Here is an 18,082-nt window from a genome sequence, read left to right as displayed (position 1 = left end):
GAGGCCCGACTTTGCTGCCGCGACTGGCTACGGTAGGCGGTAGCCCTGCTATTTATCAGCTTCAGGTAGGTCCAGAAGCCAATGATGGATATGATTACCGTCCTCGATGCTGAATTCGACGCGCCTGCCGCGTCGGGAATCGACGAGAGGGTTATGCGCCGTCCGGCGCATGTAGTGGCTAAGGTCGGAACACTGCCTCTTTGGCGACGGTGACGGTGACTCTGTTTGCGAAGGTTCCTCGGGCTCGGCTGTTTCTCGAAGAGGTCTAGGGATAGCGCGAAGCTACCTATAGCTAGTTCTCTTTGGAACGTTGAAATCCGCAAATACTTCGGCCTTCGTAAACAGCCTCTGACCGTCGTCATTGTGAGTGCGGTGGCCGTCAGTTATAAGAAGGCCGCGCTGCTGTAGCCACTATATGGTGCCTAGGGGCCGTGCCCGCCGTGGTGTAATATGCTCTTTACCGGGCATGGCGATTGCTCGGCCTAGAGTGACGATAATGATAAAAGGAGACGTTCGGCGCGTTCAGAATGATTGACTCTATGCACAGGCTAAAAACCAAGTAATCAGAACAACATTGGCGACGGTGACGTCGTCGAAAGTGCCATCGTCGATTTCAGGTGTTGGGGTTTGAGACCCCTGTCACCCTGGTGATTAGCGCCTTGGCGCCTCGAGTGCCACCTTCAGATTCCATATGGTGCCTGCCGAGCCAACACAGTGGAGGACAGCCTCCAACAAGATGCTGTAAGCACGAATGGACTTTTGTCAATGGCCGCACGCCACCAACTTCACTTCCTCCCTGTATCTTCTGGTGCGGCTGCGCCGTTTGTCTGCAGCCCTGCAAGATACCAACCTGTGCCCATCTATGTCGAAGTTGAGGTTGTCACTCACGCGTATGCTGCGCCCGACCATGAGAGGTATTCTATCAATGAAGCCAGGAACCGAGCGGCAATGCACCGCTCCGCTGCTCATGCCGAGCAAGGGGCTAGCGCAAACCCTCTTGTCCCTGCGTGGCCCAAGAACTCTCCGCCGAACGAACCTTGCAGCGGGCCAATGATCGAGCGACCAGGGCGTCGCAGGGTTCTGATAGCAATGCGCTGCACACTTGCTGTCGGCCCGCGCAGGGCAGAGTGGTGGGCGTACCCGAGAAGAATGAGTTGTGTGGGGCAGCTGGAATGCCAAGATGGCCCACCCTATTGTGCCATCCATGGATGGCAGCCGAGCTGACCAGCTCGTCGCGTGGGGGTCGGCACCCCACGCTTTCAGGGTGCAGCGGGTCCCACTCGGTGCAGCTGCGCAGACGCTGGTCGTCCTCCTCTACTACCTTGAACCTAATTGGATAAAGGTCTCTAAAAGAAGAAAAGATGTCGCCGACACTTTGCAGTTCCTGGTTTGACGCTAGTGCGTCTCTTCGGGTGGCGCTCGTCCTTGCTCCAGCCTCCGCGATACAGCAGATCCACAACGCACTGATTCCGTGGGTGAGACCCGGAGACAGGTCATGTAATTACATCACATAACAGGGATGGATCCGCGTCACATGCTGTCTCCTGACGCTGCTCGTCCTGGCGGCATTGCTCCATACGTAAGTCCGAGCATGGAATACGGATTGCCCATCTCAGTCCCACCTAGCGAGTTCAGACACATACAGCCTTCGCCGAGGTCGCCACCGGAGAAACCTCGTGCTTCTCATCATTCTTCAGACCAATTACTACGCACTTCGCACGCGTAGCAGAGCCACCGCGCCGTGGGGCCATGGCGAGCGCTACCGGTACGCCCATTGCCCACAACGAAGGTCATCCTCATTCAGCGCGGATGCCAATTCGCATTCTAGGCATAGACGAGTCCATGGTGAAGCCAGACCCAGACGCTCCACTGCTCCCCCAGCCGCAACATGCCAGTAGGACGGGCCACTCAATCGTCGGCCCTTCTCCAACACCTCACGGCACTTATCACGGACTTCCACGGCCTTATGGACAGACCTTTCACAACGACCGGACCATACGGCCTCCCTCAGCTCCGCACACGGCGACTCAGACACCAGTGCCTCATCATAACCCGTACGACGGGGGCCAGTACGGCCATTGGGGTCACCCAGGTCCTGCACCGCCGCCCATGACATACCACATGCCAGTCGAGATTGCCCAAGCCGCAAGTGCCAAACGGAAGGCGACGAGAGCATCTCAGGTATGGGGCCTTCCTGCGTGCTGTGCAGTTAAACAATACTGACCTCAATTTCATAGGTTTGTGACTCGTGTCGTCAGCTCAAATCCAAGTGTGATGAGTCGAAACCGTGCAAGACTTGCAGAGAACGAAACATCCCATGCGTGGTCCGCGACCCACAACCCAAGCAGTAAGTTGTGCAGAGTAAATAAACATCCGGGTGCAGAATACTAATCTAGGGTATCGCAGATCCGACAAAGCTAGCGCTGACATACTGGATGTCCTGAATGGCTTGAGAGATGATTTGAAGCAGAGGGTCGACAAGATTGACAACTGCCTTGGTCGATTGGAGAGCGGAGTCCACGTAAGCCACCAGAATGGCGCTGCACACTCTGATATAGAGTCGATTGAGGGTGACGACTATCAAGATGATGCAAGCCCATACGACCATCCGTCTCCCGATGACCGACGTGCCGAGGACGAATGTGCGGCAAACAATGGAGCCATGGATCCGGACAAGGCAGAAAGAACGATCCGAATCTGGGAACACAATGACAGCGACGAAAAGCCGGGGCCACCAGTCGCAGGCAAGACGAAGCTGCCCGCAAACCACACTACTTCGGCAGGATTGTTGTTGAAGTGGGAGTCGATACGCCGGCTGGTTGCTCCTCATCTCGCTGCCGAACACATTGGCTATGTTGAAGAGTTCCCGATTCGACAGGAAAGGGCTCGCGGCTTGCTGCGCGTATGCGGGGCCGGAGAAGGCTCTGGGGGAGGACATGCCCCAGCAGACCACACAGACCAACCAGCAGACAACATCATGACCGATTTCCAAGACAATAGCTCGGAGACACAGTCTTCAGCACTCAAATCAGAAGTGTGGGGCCAGACCGGACGGCTTTCCCCGGCCTCAGGCATGACGTTGAAAGGCGGCGTCATTGGCAAGGACGGAAATCCAGACTTTTCGCATTCGACTGTGTGGAAATATGTCACCAGCTTCAAGGAGAACATCTTGAACATGCACCCGGTCATGATACTGGAGGAGCTGGATGCGCTGGTTGTGCTTTTTCTCAAGGAGATCCCCCAGCATACGCAGCAGTCGAGTGTGCGATCAAGCAGCAACCCCAAATTCGTACGCCAGCCAACATCTGCCGCTGCATCACTGCCCGAGGCTGTCGGTGCCAAGAGGAAACGCTCACCTGGCGGCGATGATCCGCTACCATCCTTCAACATCTTTAAACCCGGCCATCCTTTCCGTAGCATAACGAGCGCCATCGTTCTGCTCGTTTGTGCGCTGGGCAAGATTTGCCTCCACAAGCAGAGGATTCCTGACATTGTCACGGAACAAGGTGAGGCCCAGCCACATGGATCGCCTTCCATGCGAAATGGTGGCGCCATGTCTCCGATCCACGGCTCTCCGCCTGGGTTCGTCTCTCACTCTCAGTCTTCTGGATTGCCTTCGCCACAAGACCCATACGACCGTGCCATGCTCAGTCGCCGTAAATCTATGCAGGGCAACGGGACGGGGGTGCGTCCGACACCAATCAAGCGAAACTACGACGTTATTCCTGGACTTGAGTACTTCGCACTGGCAACGGACATTCTGGGCAGCCATCTAGGCGGGATCAGTCTCAAGCATGTTTATGCTTGGGTCCTTGCTGGTCTGTATCATGGGCAACTCGCGAGGGCTGTGGAAAGCTGGGCATACATCAAACAGGGCTGCACTGTTCTGCAGGAGGTCATGAGGACGTAAGTCAAAATCACCATAGCTGGCACTGAGCAGCGCTAACTTCGAAGCAGGAGCCTATACCGATTCCACGAGATCAAGATGGGCGATGGGTATGTGCCTCAAGAGTCCAGGAGGGACAACCAGGTGCTCCTGGCGTACTGGACCTGCTTGCAGCTGGAAAGGTAAGAGACAGGTCCAACTTACTAACGTTGGGCGCCTGCTGACATCTTTGTGCTCAGTGACATCCTTGCGGAGCTGCCACTGTCCCAGAGTCCCATTCTGCAGCACGAAGACAACATGCCTTATCCGAACACAACCTTTGTGACAGCCCATGGCTACACTCCCGAAGTTTGCGGCAGCTATTTTGCCCAGCTTCATCTCAGGCGTCAGCTCAATGAGATCCACAGCCACTTGTATAATCCGGACAAGATACATCGACCCTCGTCCCCGGAGACGATCGACGAAGGCATTCATGGTCTCCAAACCCAACTGAAGACATCCCGCGATATCTGGGTCCCTGCCGCGTTCAGATGGCATGATGATGAGCCGCCTGCTGGCGATATCCTCTCTGCTCGCCTGCGTGCAAAATACTGGGGATCACAGGTCATTATCTATCGCCCCTTCGTACGACATTTGCTCGAGAAGGAGCCTATCCCATATGGCGCGTACAAAGATCCTCGACTTCCCCCACCAGAAAGCTTCCATAAATTGGCAATCAATATCGGCGACAAGTCGGTTCCCGAGGGGTTCGACCCCCGCACGCTTAACTATGCCCGGCTTGGCATCGAGGCGTTGATCCAGAGCACCAGTGCATTCCATGGCATGCCGCGCAAGCAGCGCATCATTGTAACCAACATTTTTGGTACTGCTCACGCGTAAGTAACTCACTGTCGATCACTCTCGACACTGCATTGAGAAGACCTGACTCGTTCGACTCTAGCCAATGGGGCAACCTCCTCACCCTGGCCGCCTGCTACACCGACTCACTTCTTACGAGATTTGTTGATTCCGAAGTGCTGTCTGGGCTGTTCAGGCGGACAATTGAGTTCTTTGACGTCATCGCGCACCGGTCAAGCCCCTTGAGGTCGGAGCGCAACATCCTATTTGGACTGGCGAGTGATCTGGGGCTGCTGCGCGACGATCCCCACACCGGCTCAAGTTTTTCCAGTATGACTAGCGGCATGGTGCTGCAGTTCATGATCCTATCCAGTGGCCCAAGGCTGGTCTGGACGGAGACAGGGTGATGGAGTTCTGTCAGCGAATGGTGGCGTGACTTGAGCGAGCTCCCTTCAACTGTCTCTAGTCCTTTTTCGCCTCAGAGCGTGCGGTAGCTGGGAAGTGTGTTCTGCTCGGAAAGTGCTCGTGGAAGGTATTTTCGCACAACCGAATAATGCATCAGCATGATCAGCTCCGTGGGCTCAGAAACACCTGTGTCCCCCACATGTTTGATCGCCGCTGGCGGCAGCTGTACATTGAGGTTTGCACGATGCCTACATCGTGGGGAGCCCTTCGCATCATTAGCGCACTGCAATCCTCGTGCAGCGCATGAAATCGCCTCAGGAAACTGACGTACTGGATTGGTAAGGGGTAGGGCATGTGAACCCGAACCCAGGCCCCAGATGCCGCGGTCACTCGCGCGATCGTCTGCCTCACCCTTCCCGGCTTCTGTGGCCTGAGGAAGGATGCCATCGTGACCCATCGCTACGTTGGTGATGTCGTGCATCGTGGGTTCCCGGCTGTCCTCGCCGCCCCTGGATCCGCAAGAACTGCCGTGATCGCCGCCAACAGCCTCGTGCGAATGATGGCGGAGGTCACCGCTCCTTAGAGGTTCCCCGGCAGCACTCTTTCAAGAGGCCAGACTCAGCGGCAGGGTTGTTGTCGATGTCCATTGTGGTCGGAAGCTCCTCGCTGACGAGGCTGTTGAGCGCAGGCAGTCTTGTTGCGGGTGGTCCTCGACCCCGTCTTCGGCATGGGCGTCCTATTGACCTGTTCAGCCATGGTGGTGCTTGTACTATTGGAGATGTGATTCACTCCCGGGTTCTCGTGTTCCCTGCCGCCATCACGGCACTCGTCCCCAACACTCTGCTCGTGCACACTACTGTCTTTTTGAACTTCATGGGGAGTAGTCGGTGGCGCAGTGTAACTCTGGGCATGCTCGACAACTCCAGTGTCGTTCCGGCAATCGTGACTGCCCTTGATAGAAGCTCCAGGGCAGCGATACTAGGCAAAGCCACGGGGACATTCTCTAGTCCCTCTGGTCCCTCTGGACCTTAGCCAGGCAGTACTCTGTCCCTGTCTTTCTCTGGTCGGAGCAGCAATTGTCCACCTGCTGTGTGCGCAGCCAGCTCGTTGGCCGCACCGTTTGTGCTGTGGCGGACGTCTCCGATGGCTGGGATTCGATGGGTTGCTGGTCGATGTCGACTCGTTGGACGAGCCCGACGCGGTACCGGGTCTCGGCTGTGGCCCTGTAACGACGGAGTCTTTCGTTGAATGCGCTACACGGGACTCCGTCATGACCACTTCAACTGTCGCCTCTGTGTTCGATCATGGTTTGAGCAGGAGTTCGCTTGTTGTCTTGTGAGTGCAGAAACCTGCCGTGTTTGGTGTTGCCCACGAGGTTTCGCCTGTCGCATCGACATCTGCGGCCGAGCAGGGAGAGCGTCGCGCCGATTCTCGCTGTGCTGTGGGCAGGAAGAGGTTAGTTGTAGCCGTGACACCTGTCATGAAGCCAAGACTAGAATGATACCTGCGTGGGGGACCATACACCAGACCACTACCCTGAGGCTTTTCCTCGGTTGTGATGTTCGATGCGATGTCGTATCATTCGCGGATAGCCGCTCAGTGAGGTGCGACGAGCGATCTGACGCGGACCCGTTCCGAGTGAGGAATTGCGCTTCTCGTAGTGCAACAAGCTACCGCTGCAGCGTCGCCTCAGTGAATGCGAATGGTAGCTCCAGTTCGATGAGTGCATCGGTTGTCGCGGAAGCGTGTTTGCTGCAGTCTGCCGACAGGGTATGTGGCCCATGCAGACACGCCTCTGGCGCGCTATCAAACTGACCGGCCGGAGACAGGAGTTCAACGTGTATGCTGATTGTGTTGTGGTCATGTGGAATCTAGGCCCGTGAGTTGTGGTGAAGCAGGTCGGCTAAGAGCACGGCGTTCAGGTCGACGCATGAAGGCAGACTCGGGAGTGTTGGTGCACTGAGACCCCCGAGTGTCAGCCAGCCTGCTTCATTTCAGCCCCACAACAAAAGACCCTGTGTATCGGGTATGCACCATGCTTTTCCTCGCACGCACAACTTGATTTGGCGAGATGGAAAAATAAGCACTATGCGCCACATGGTATGTGACCCTGGTTGGGGGTTGGGGACGGCAGCTAGCGTCTGCGTTGGTGCAGAGCGGGATCGCACGATACTTGCATGCACAATTCATTAGTGGGACAGCTGTGCAGATGTCAGTACTTTCACTAGCCACGGCGTGTCAGGGCAGCACGATCCTTCTCACAGTGCACAAGCGAGGGAGCGAGGTACGCTCCTCGTGCGAGGGCAGTCATCGTGTTCAGGCGATACTTCCTCCACTCAGTTGCCTCGCTGCCTCCTCGTCCTTGGAGCAGGAAGCGGAGAGTGTGTGCAAGGCCTGCATGTCTGTGATGTGCGCACTGGAGATGGCAGCGACCAGCATCTACTGATATTTGTCCTTTCAGGCGGTCATTCAGCGGAACGAAATCCAAAAGTTCATTTCTAATCCTGTTAGTGATGAAGCGTGCAGGCTTCAAAATCTTGTTCTAGCTCTCGAGATCATCGCACTCCACGCCGATCATGCCTGGTTAACTCGTCCTGTGAAGGCAATTTCCGAAATCGAGAGCGGCAGCCTCCAGTCGCACGGCCCCCCAACTTACGGAGCTGGTCCAAAGGTGGAGACTCTACCCGATTAGGAAAGCATCATGACACCGAACAGAAGCTCATCATTCCTTCCTATTCGGGACGGGCTGAAGCAAGGCTTCCATATCTGCAACAGCACAACTTCAAGTGAGATCTGCTTCCAAGCGTATGCGCGGCACGTGCAAGAGAATGCCAATACTCACAGTGTACAACATTGCGGACCGCCGCATTGAGCGACATGACCAGAAGTGCGAGTGTGACAGAGGCGCTGCAAGAGCTTCTTATGGACTGGCAGGCAGCCGCGGAGGCTCTCTGTTTAGTGACCTACGGCGCCATCAGCGTCTTCTTCATGACATTCTAGGTACGAGTGGAGCTTTTCAACCCTGGACAGGGGTGGATTGGGACGTCTACGGCAGCAGAGCGGGTTTTTTTCGAGAGGTCTCGCGGTCACACCACAGCTGTGCTGCTGCGACCAGCCCGGGACTCTGCCAGTCGATGATAGCCTCCGCCACATCGTCGTGCGGACTGCTCGACGCCAGTTTGGTGTAGTTCTCCTACTGACGTACCAGCCGCAAGATTTGGCCGGCCGACCGAGGCGCAATGCTGATTGAGACATTGTCGTCGTCCAGGTATGTTTATGACAGGCATAATCAGCTGCATGTAAGAGGGCTCAAAAGGTAAAAGATAAAGGGCAAGCCTTCTCCTGGTACTGACCAGCTCGGTGCAATGAAATGTTCCTCTCCTCCCTGTCTAGTCTAAATTATCCCCAACTCAAGTCGAGAACAGTGCTAAAAACGTGGACAATACGAATGCGTGCCATATTGACCCTCCAGAAGCCATATTGGAGTTCCCGTCAGTGCATCGCACCAGCGCAAGTTGCGATCGCCACGTCGATTATCACGGTTATTCATCCAGCGCATGCTCATTATCTACCAGTCCGGCCCGCCGCGCTTCGTTTCTCCATACGTCCGCCCCGAAGTGCTCGATAATATAATCTCTCGCACACTCTCGCGCGTCGGCATCGAGCGACTCCAATGGCACATCGCTAGCTGGCCAAGTTGCTACCAATCCCCGCTGCTGACTGAGCTGCAACTGTGAGACCGTGTGGAGTTCTGAGTAATCGTCTGAATCGTTTTCACTCTCAAACCTTTGGCTAGCCTCTTTAAAATACCACCCCCATTGCCCACCTAGATGTTTCGATACCCAGCGCTGCAGCTCTTCCCAAGTCTCATCGACGAAGAAGGACCGCAGAGCGAGCGGAATGTCATCCCATTCGACAGTGATGATGATGTTGTCTGATCCGCGATCTTGGCGGAAAGATAAGGTCCGGACCGGATAGTAAAGTCCTTCAGGCAGCGCAACTCGGTACTTGAAAGGCTTTGGCGGTATCTCAAGCGGACGAGCTTCGGCATCGGGCTGGGCGAGCTCAGGCCGTTGTGTGCCGTCCTCTCTGCCGTAAGTACTGTGGTTATCCAGCAAGCGCGCTCGCTTCTGGGGTCGGCTAGTGCTCGACGTGTCTACGCTGGGGTGGCCCCGACATCCCGGCTGTAGTGTTTGCTGGGGTTGAAGCCCGAGAGGCTCCCTCATCAGCCGCAACCGGGACTGCTCAAGCCGTGCGTGATCGTGTTCTTCGGTGGATGCCATTGTTGAGGCAATCGACTTTTGTGTCAACATGGATGGAAGATCGAGGGGCGGACTGGAATGTCGATAATTGCCTGACAGTTTGTCGGACCATAGCACCGTCTTGCTGTGTTGCGCCACTGGAATACCTGGCCTCGACGACCCTTCCACTTTTCCATAGCAAGGATATACATCTGTGTACCTCTGCAGCTTCGGTGGACGTGGGTGGCTGTTAACAGTTCGACGCCGGTTGCTGGAGGTTTGAGCCGTGATATTACCTGCTGTCATTTAAGTACAGGTCCTCGAACCAAGGCCGTCGTACTGCGAGCCATCGTGACATACCCGTCATAGTGAAAGCGGTCCGCTCGGACTTGATCTCTTGGCGTCCGTCGTGCTTGGTCGGTCATGGAGTGCTTTGGGCTCGATTCCATTGTCCTGTGTAGGGTACCCGAGGAGGAACAGCCGTCCGCTTAAGTACGACGCCGAGCTAGAATTATGCTCCATAAGTCGCTCTTCCTGCCTGACTGGCAGCTTGAAAGCGAATTGGTCGAAGCCCACCCCTGCCCGTCGTGTGGGTCGTCACTCATTCTCCCAGGCTGGAAGAGCCACTTTTGGAGCCAGTGCAACTCTACAGCATGTCCAATGACAAGGCTGCTGGCGCACCAGGACTTCCTTCATTGAGGCATCCTAGTGGACTGCAATTACTACTGACTGATCGACAGTGAAACTGGGGAGACTTATTGCCGGGCCTCCTCGTTCCGCGTCAGTCTGCTATAGACAGCTCTCACTTTGGTGGCATGAGTCGTAAGTGGCGTCTTCAAGGTTCAGTCAAGAGCACAAGTCATTTCCGCTTGAGCAAGTGTTTTATCTCTAATGAAACTTAGAGCACACAAGGGACTATTGTGTGCCATGAGAACGATGCACTGCGCGGTAGAACAAGGCTTATTATATCACTGGAAGCTAAATATAAACGAAGAAAACTAAATAGACTAGTATGAGATGACGGCTTGTTTGTGTCTTAGTACGACCACCGCTCCACAGGGCAAATCAACATATCCACGACCAGAGATGAAGCGGGGAGTGATAAGGGGATCTGCGGTCGAAAGGCGACACTAGGACGGCAGGGCCTTGAGGAAAGCCAGGTCTTGACACTGCGATCAGCAAGAAATGCTTGACTTATCTTAAGGAGGCGACTCCTTGCCAGTACCATAGTCGATGTTCTTGAAGCCCTGACCGGTGAACGTGACTGGAACACCAAGCTGATGCTGGCAAGACGGCTGGTTACTAACGGTGGGCGGAGGAAGAGTACACAGCTCATCGTAGCCCCACTTGCAAGCTGGGTCGAGGATGTTATAGAAGACGTAGTTATTTGCTACCCAGGTGTTGCTAGCACAGCTTGCGACGTAGTTCATAGCGTTTGCCGCCGTCAGAGGTAGCTTGCCGCCGGCGACGGACAAGAGATCGGCACACTGCGACATAGGGACATCCTCCCAGGTCGCACTGACGCCGCCGCCGTAGACCGGATTCTGCTTCGCACCCTGCCCGGTAACGAGGTAGTTCCACGCGTCATAGGAGATGTCATAGGCACCGCCAGACTGGTCCACCTTCAATAGGATAACTGAACGGCCATTAGCGGTCACTCTAACGCAGAGGTTATCGCAAGACACCGACGAAGGCCAGTAAGCGACGCGGTTAGTATTGATCTTGCAGCCAAGGACGCCGACCGAGGAAGAGTAGCGGTCGTGAGGAGTGACTGAGATCGAGCCGCCACGACGAGCGAGCTCGGGCATGGTGTAGGCGGAGACAGCAGAGGCGGCGCCGAGAAGTGAAACATGGCTGAGCTGCATCTTGATCGTGGATAGCAGGTAATGGGGCTATGTTCAGTGAAATAAAAGGAGTGTGATGTCGTCGAGACAAGGTGATTTTTACAAAGGAGTGTTTGTCAACGAGTCAGGTTTCACAGCTCGCACTGTTGATCAGGGAGTGACTGAAGAGCCTGGAAGGAGGAGTGAGCCTGTGTCTAAATAAGACCGGTGGGTAACCTCTGTTGCGTCAGAAGTCTCGCCAGCTGTAACTATCGATAACAAGCGGAGATGGCTGGATGCCAACTAGTGACGAGCAAAATGGCAACTATCGCTGCCTGACCAGCAGTAGAGCCACCAGCACAAGTCGCTTGGAACTCCGCGAGGTGAAGACCCTTCCGGCCCAATACGCGCCCGAGGAAGAGTGCATACCAGTCTGACTAATGAGGCACTCCGGGACCACAGCCACTTCTGGCTCTTTGGGGTTCCGCTGCGGAGGTCGGGTAAAGTTGTCCCGTTCCAAGGCATTGGCGCTGCCCGTCATGTGGCTTCACAATTTTGTACGAGATCAGCAGGGCCAGATGCCGTCATGCACGAATTAAAGTGAGTCTATCGCGACAGCGTGATGGCGGCGACACCCTTGGCCTCACCTCCTGGTGGCATGATAAACAGGACGTTGAGAGCGAGAGCCGGAGAGCTTGGATCTATGCTCACACGGACAGGTGGAACCTTCTAGGTGCTCTAGCAGGCTGATCACTAACGTCAAGCTGGATGGACCCCGTTGAGAGCTGCTCGTTTCCTCTTGCTGCGCAACTTCAGTGGCACGCAATCTCGTGGGAACCTCCACAGGTGTACATCATATCAGTTTCACACTCGAACAACTCAGAAGACTTCTACAGCGAAGGTTAACGAGAAAATTGTAAAACTATATCCCTGTTTACCCATCGCGAGATTACTCCAGCATCGTCGAGCTGGAGAATTGCTACGCATCCCAAAGGGAACGAAAAGAAGAAATGGTTACGATTCCGTTGGTGGTCTACAGGCTTTGAGAGTAGAGAAAATCACGATTGTCCTTCCGCCAACCATATGCCTACACACTCGCATTATCCAGTCCAGCACGTCGTGACTCGGATCTCCATACCTCGTCTCCAAACTTGTTGATGATCTGCCGCCTCGCAGAGTCGAGCGCCACCTCATCAAGCAACGACAACTGAACATCACTGTCTGGCCAACTTGCGACAAGTATCAGCTGATCATCCTGCATGCTAAGCTCCAACTCTGAGACCATATGGTATTCGAATGAGGATTGATCTTCGGACCCAGGCAGCTGATTCTCGCCATCTGTGTGCATCCAAGTAGTTCCGAACTTCTGCAATAGACGGTTGTTGAGCTCTTCCCACGCACCCTTAACGTGGAAACTGTCGACTGAAAGTCTAGTCTTCTCCCAGCTGGCGGTGATGATCACGCTGCCGGTCTCGGAGTCCTGCCGACAATCAAGTTTTCGGACCGGAGAACTCTGCTCGGGAGAAAACCTGACGTGGAAAGGGAAAGGCTCCGATAGTGCCTTGCTACTGCGTCGCAGACGCTTGACACTTGAAGTTGCACACGTTCCAGTGGCGGGGCCCAAGTCACTCGTCGAGCGTGCCGGCTTTTGCCTATCGTCAGGTCCTGGGACTTCCAGAGTGGGAGTGGTGACGTGCCGCAGGGGACCTGCTGTACATGGCTTTCGTGCAGAGGCGCGCCCCGACAGCTGCGCTTGCGAGCAGCTGTCTTCCTCTGTGATGGAGGACAGGGCCGAGGTGTTTAGACCACCCGGTGGCGGAGCGAATGGTGAATAGGCAGCTTCCTGGCTGCTCGAGGACGCCGCTGCCTCGTGTTGTTTTACAGCGTGCCTGACTCTCAAGGGCCTGTTCTTGCCTTCATGTAGATGATCGCAAACTTCCCGCTTCAGAACGGTAGGCTCTCTGCCGAAACCCGGACGAGGCTGGCGGATAGTCTCCGTCGCGCTGACATATTTTTTCGGTAGTACGCCGGGCCCCAAATCGAGGATGCTAGGTTGGCGCCGCAAAATCCTCGCCATGGCCCCAGTGCCTTTCTCGGGGTGCATCTTGGGGCAGTCCGACTTCTGTTGTGCTTAGATAAACAGAGGGTATGATGGACGTAGTCCAGGTGTCCCAGGCAGGGTGGTTGAGAATGGCGTCGTCGACTTATGGAAGAGCCGGTGGCAGAAGAGGCGGCCTCGTGAAATTCGGAGAAAGCCTCGATTTCATAGTTCACACTATGGGCTCTGCTGCTGTGTTGTGCACCCTTGCAAGTGAATATGATTAGCCGTAACAGCACTACGGCTGCGATCCGAGTCCATCGCATGGATCAATCAGCCGCTTTTGGAGCAGGGCGAACAACTGCTATCAAGCACCCACAGAGCCGCCCCACCGAGACTCCTCTCGGGGAAGCCTGCTGAATGGACGCAGGGATGCACCCCTGCTCGCCCCTTGCAAGCATGGACCAGCATTGTTGAGCCAGGAGTTGGTTAAAGGTGGGTCTGACCACGGAGCCAAAAATGGAGGACACTCATCGGCGGGTCTGTACTTCAACCTGTGTTTAGCGGGTCTCACTTCAGTCAGTCGGGTTACAGCGAGGAAACAATTAGACAAGTCCAAGACTGGGCGCAAGGCACATCCAGCCCAGGTCGTTCATTCAGCCCGGGTGCGAATGAACAGATCGTTGGAAGTATGTCAGACAAGGAATTAGTCGCCATCATGGAAAGGCTACGATGAAGATAGGAGTAACCCAAGGTTCAATGGTGGTCTCGCATGTATGGACGTAGCATCGGCTTCTAGACGGCATATTCGCATGCCATCAGGAGGTACGATGAAATATGTCAGGGGAATGGTTCCAATTAATGGTGCGCATATTAGTGCAACACGGAGAACAGTCGGTGGAAGGTGCTCAAGTGTGGCCTAAGCCAAATGAGGAAGGAATGATGCCCGAGGTCATTCCTTCCTCATTGGGGATACGATGAGTAGGAACGTCACACGAGACGATGTTGCTAACGAGTTGAGCCATGTAAATAACATTGAGAACACAGAGGTCCTTTGTAGGTGGAACGGATACGCAAGATAACTGTCTATTTGGCCCATCCCTTATTACAGCCGTGCGATCGCGGCATTACTCTCGAAGTCAGCCTTGACTTCGTTGTACACATCTTCCCACTGCTCCTGAGCCCAGTCCCCGTCTATTGCCTGGAAAAAATATGCGTAGTCGATCTCGAACTCAGCAATGAGGTACAAGAGGATGGCAATGCCCTTGTCTTCCTGTAATTTCTTCTCCGAGGCTTTCTCCGAGGCTTTCTTCGAGCCTTTCTTCGATGCTTTCTTCGAGGCTTTCTTCGAGACTTTTGTCCTGAATGTCTCTATTGCCGGGGGAAGCCGTGCTTTAGAGCTGTGTGGAAACCTGAATCGTGGAAGCCGTGGGCTTCGTCAGCCTGGATGCTAAGTGAAAGACCAAACATAGACCAAGGGAACAACTCTGTACGGTCAACGTACTTCTCGTAGAAAGGGATGTGAAGGGTCACCCAGCACCCCAGTTTGGACGATAGTGCAAGAGCCACGGCGCCACGGCCAAGAGCGTCCTCGACCCGCCTGTCGTCTCTGTAACCAGCACTTCCATGCCTCCGTCCCTTGAAACCATCGCGAGGTTCTGGGGTATGAACTGTCGTGATCTCTATGCGCTTCAAAATCTTAAGCGCCAAGTTCCCATTTGTGACCGTTTCGCCGCGCCGGTATCCCGCTTCCTTCAAGCATACGTTCTTGTACTCGTCATCATCCCTTAACCTGTTTTCGATGGACTTGAAATCTCCGCACAGACTGATAGAGGCAATGAGGGTTTTGAGTCCAATGATAGATGCATCCTGTTCAGTGGATTCCAGGAATTCCAGCGTGAGCTTCACCTGTGAAGCTAGTTCAGCTACCGGGTCGAGCATAGGATCATGTTTCTTGGTAGCCGGGCGTGCATCGTCGTCCTCCAGCCTGTGCGACATGTCTGCTCCCCCCTCTTGTGGCACAGCCGTATCAAGTCTGGCCTTGTCGAGCCAGCGATCCCGTATTGCCTGTGCCTGGAGACGTCCTTTGTTGGGGATCAGAGCGCATAGCACTCCGATCCAATAAGCGATGTTCCTGAGTGTGACTTCGAGCTGATCACGAGTGTATGTCGCCTGCGTAATACTTTCGGTAGCAACAATGAACATCAGATAAGCTCGGCCCGCCCAGAACCCACACATTGTCTCCGTCCAGTGCTCTACAGGATCGCCGAGTGATGAATGTGGCAGCCAGTGCCCAAGCATATCTGCTTCCAGCTTTCGACTCGCTTCGCCACACATCTCATTGACCTCTTCCTCAGACAAGTGCTGCTCCTCAGTGGTCTCGTCGCAAATTTGCGGCACAGGTTTGGGTGGCTTTGCTTTAGCAAGCTTGGCCATTGTCTCCGGTGTGTGGTCGAGAATCTTGGGTTTGGCCTTTGGCTTCTTTTTCTTGCGTTTGCTTCCGTTGCCCGAGTCACCGCCCTTAGGTTTCTTCGCCGGACTGTCCCCTGCCGGGTCCGCGGGCTTTCTCTTTGACGGCCGTAATCCAGGGAGCCCTGTTGCTGCAGCGGCGGAATGATTGCCATTGCTACTGGACATGATGATGGTGGCATCGCCACTACTGGCCGCGCCTGGATTGGATTGCTCATCGCTAGGCTCATGAGCTCTGCCACGGTGTTCGTCTGCGTCGCCGCTCGAAAGGTCTTTGTCGCCTGGCCGATTGAGATCTGAGCCGCTGCTGAGAGGATCGGGAGTCGTCGGAGTGTCGTCAGCGGTCCTGGCGGGCTCGATTGCCTCGTCGCCAGTGGTCGCTACCGCGTTTGTGGAGACTTGTGCTTCAACGTTGGTGGACATGCCGACCCCATCGCGTTGTTTATGCAGGTTGCTGCTTGCATGGGTGGTGTTGTCCGTCATGCTCTCGTCCTCGGTGCCTTCTGTGGTCGTGTTGTTGCTGGCACAGCCACTGTCAGGGCTTGTCGCAGGCGTGGAACCATCCTCACTGCTGCTGGCGGATCCGTCGTCAGGCGTTGGTGCACTGGACGAAGGCGCTTGGCCACAGCTAAGACGCTGCTGAAGAGTATCCGCCGCTCCTCCGTCGCTGTCGCCGGCTTGCTGATCCTCCTCGACGGTCGCCACTACCGCCGCTGGTTGTGTCTTAGTAGCATCGTTGATCGGAGCGATCGCTTTGTCGGATGCTGCCGCAGCAGATTGCGGCAGGTTGGGAGACAAGAGAGGGTCAGATGCAGGTGGGACGCGACGAGGGACGCGACGAGAAGGCAACGCTCGGCGGGCCGAGACCTCGTTCGATGTTGCCGTCTGGATGTTAGACGTGATGTCTGTGGAACTTGTGTCGGAATCTTGGCCTTGAGGTTGGGGAGATCGTGCCTTCGTGTCGCCCGCCTGCTTCTGTTCGCGTATCTTGAGCAAAACCTGCTTGACGATCTCTTCAAGCGCCGCAAGCTTTTCCGTGCTTTCTGAGGGACTTTTTATGACTTTGCGGGCGCGCAACAAGAGTTGGTCGAGAGGGGCGAAGAGAGTCGCCCCATCAATGGTGCTGGCGGTATTGTGGTGCGAGGCGAGTCTAGGAACAGTGCCAGGCACGCCCCCATCTTGGTGGTCCGCGGTGTTTGGCGGCGATGCTATGGCTGACATGGTCGTATGACGGTCAGTCGCTGTCGCTACTCGGGCCGGAAGAATAGCTGACACCATCGTGCACACTGCGTGGCGGTCGTTCAGATGTGTTGAACGTGATGGCTGTCCCCAGATGTGAATGGGGTGAAGTAGTTTATATGCCGAGCCAGTGGAGCTGGCTCCTCACAGCAGCCGTCTTCGAAAGTGCATTAGCGTCAGCCAGCCCCTGTGAGAAGCCACCAGCCTTGCCAAACACTGCTCGGAGCCTCGTCTGGACGCGACTGGGGCGGTGTGCCTCGGCGGCCCAAAATATCGGCCGAGCCTTAACATGTATGGCTGGATGAATCCTGGCCAATGTGCATGACAAGTCACCGCTCGGGTCATTGCGAGTCCTGGAGCAGGAAGCACTGTGCTGGGGGCATCCGGTTGCATCCCGGTTGGTCCACTTGAGCAAGGAATGCCCCCCCTGCCACCATCGGACGGTCGTCGTGAACCAACCTGGTGTTTCGCGGACAGCCCTAGCTTCCACTAGTCCCGCTCAAAGGTCCAGGGTCTTCTTATCGCAAGGTGTGATGTTGGCAGCGCGCCAGTCTTGTGCACACGCCATCGCTGCAGATGGGCAGGGACAACCCAGCCTCCTTGACTCCATTTTGTGCCAGTGGCAAGGGTCTTTCTTCCCCCTGCTGAGCGGGACGTCACCGTCCCTGTCGCTTGACCTTGGTCGATCAGACGCAACGCAAGGATCGACCCGTACTCTACTTGGAAGGGCAAAGCCTTTGTGTGGCTCCTCCTGGCGATTCGGCACATGCCCCTGTCTTGGTTCGACGACAATGGCTTGCTTCTGACGCTTATCCCTTGCAGGTAGGCGTAAGGACAACTCACCGATCCGAATCTCTCTCACCTGCGGAGGTCCCTCTGTTGCCCAGCGGACCCCTTCAGTCTCCTCTGGGGCGTGGGTGGCCTCATCCGTCGAGAGTACCCTTCTCCACAACGGGACGCACGCCTTGTGGCCTTGCCGTCTCGGTCAGCATCGCGCCTCTTGATGTCCGATCGTTCAACGTATTGTTCGGCAGCTGAGTCACATGCACATGTCCTTGGGCACTAGTTTGAATGCTGTGGTATTGTTTACTTTTCTACAAGTGAACAGCTTGCGCCACCACAATAGCATGCGTCTAGTAAGGCA

General features: G+C 55.5%; 4 protein-coding genes across 4 annotated transcripts; 2 read left to right on the top strand and 2 right to left on the bottom strand.

Annotated features, from left to right (window-relative positions):
• Positions 1-1,842: 1,842 nt before the first annotated feature.
• B0I36DRAFT_252754 (uncharacterized protein) lies at positions 1,843-5,130 on the top strand (the record flags this gene model as incomplete). The annotated part of the gene is made up of 6 exons (XM_046150704.1): positions 1,843-2,181; positions 2,238-2,347; positions 2,407-3,906; positions 3,958-4,068; positions 4,126-4,761; positions 4,827-5,130. The coding sequence occupies 6 exons, from the start codon at positions 1,843-1,845 to the stop codon at positions 5,128-5,130; spliced, it is 3,000 nt and encodes a 999-aa protein (XP_046007828.1).
• Positions 5,131-5,993: 863 nt separating this feature from the next.
• On the top strand, positions 5,994-7,030 carry B0I36DRAFT_33810 (uncharacterized protein). The gene has a single exon (XM_046155725.1). It carries the CDS (start codon positions 6,377-6,379, stop codon positions 6,941-6,943), a length of 567 nt encoding a protein of 188 aa, XP_046007827.1. The 5' UTR covers positions 5,994-6,376; the 3' UTR covers positions 6,944-7,030.
• Positions 7,031-10,392: 3,362 nt separating this feature from the next.
• On the bottom strand, positions 10,393-11,585 carry B0I36DRAFT_425175 (uncharacterized protein). Its single transcript, XM_046162315.1, has one exon. It carries the CDS (start codon positions 11,232-11,234, stop codon positions 10,569-10,571), a length of 666 nt encoding a protein of 221 aa, XP_046007826.1. The 5' UTR covers positions 11,235-11,585; the 3' UTR covers positions 10,393-10,568.
• Positions 11,586-14,135: 2,550 nt separating this feature from the next.
• B0I36DRAFT_334903 (uncharacterized protein) lies at positions 14,136-17,396 on the bottom strand. The gene is given in 7 exon segments (XM_046155400.1): positions 14,136-14,278; positions 14,336-14,642; positions 14,735-16,604; positions 16,614-16,686; positions 16,699-16,742; positions 16,752-16,913; positions 16,932-17,396. Coding segments are annotated over 6 exon segments (2,502 nt in total). The 5' UTR covers positions 16,978-17,396; the 3' UTR covers positions 14,136-14,278.
• Between the last annotated feature and the right edge of the window lie 686 nt (positions 17,397-18,082).

This window comes from Microdochium trichocladiopsis (assembly GCF_020744255.1).
Source record: "Microdochium trichocladiopsis strain MPI-CAGE-CH-0230 chromosome Unknown B0I36scaffold_10, whole genome shotgun sequence".
Taxonomy (NCBI): Eukaryota; Fungi; Ascomycota; class Sordariomycetes; order Xylariales; family Microdochiaceae; genus Microdochium; species Microdochium trichocladiopsis.
The sequence above is the reverse complement of the archived record's forward strand: the minus strand, read 5'-3'. Positions and strand labels throughout refer to the sequence as shown.

What these genes read in the sequence shown, in the direction of transcription:
- B0I36DRAFT_33810 (XM_046155725.1), top strand. Translation starts at nt 6,377, where the DNA reads ATGCGCTACACGGGACTCCGTCATGACCACTTCAACTGTCGCCTCTGT.
- B0I36DRAFT_425175 (XM_046162315.1), bottom strand. Translation starts at nt 11,234, where the DNA reads ATGCAGCTCAGCCATGTTTCACTTCTCGGCGCCGCCTCTGCTGTCTCC.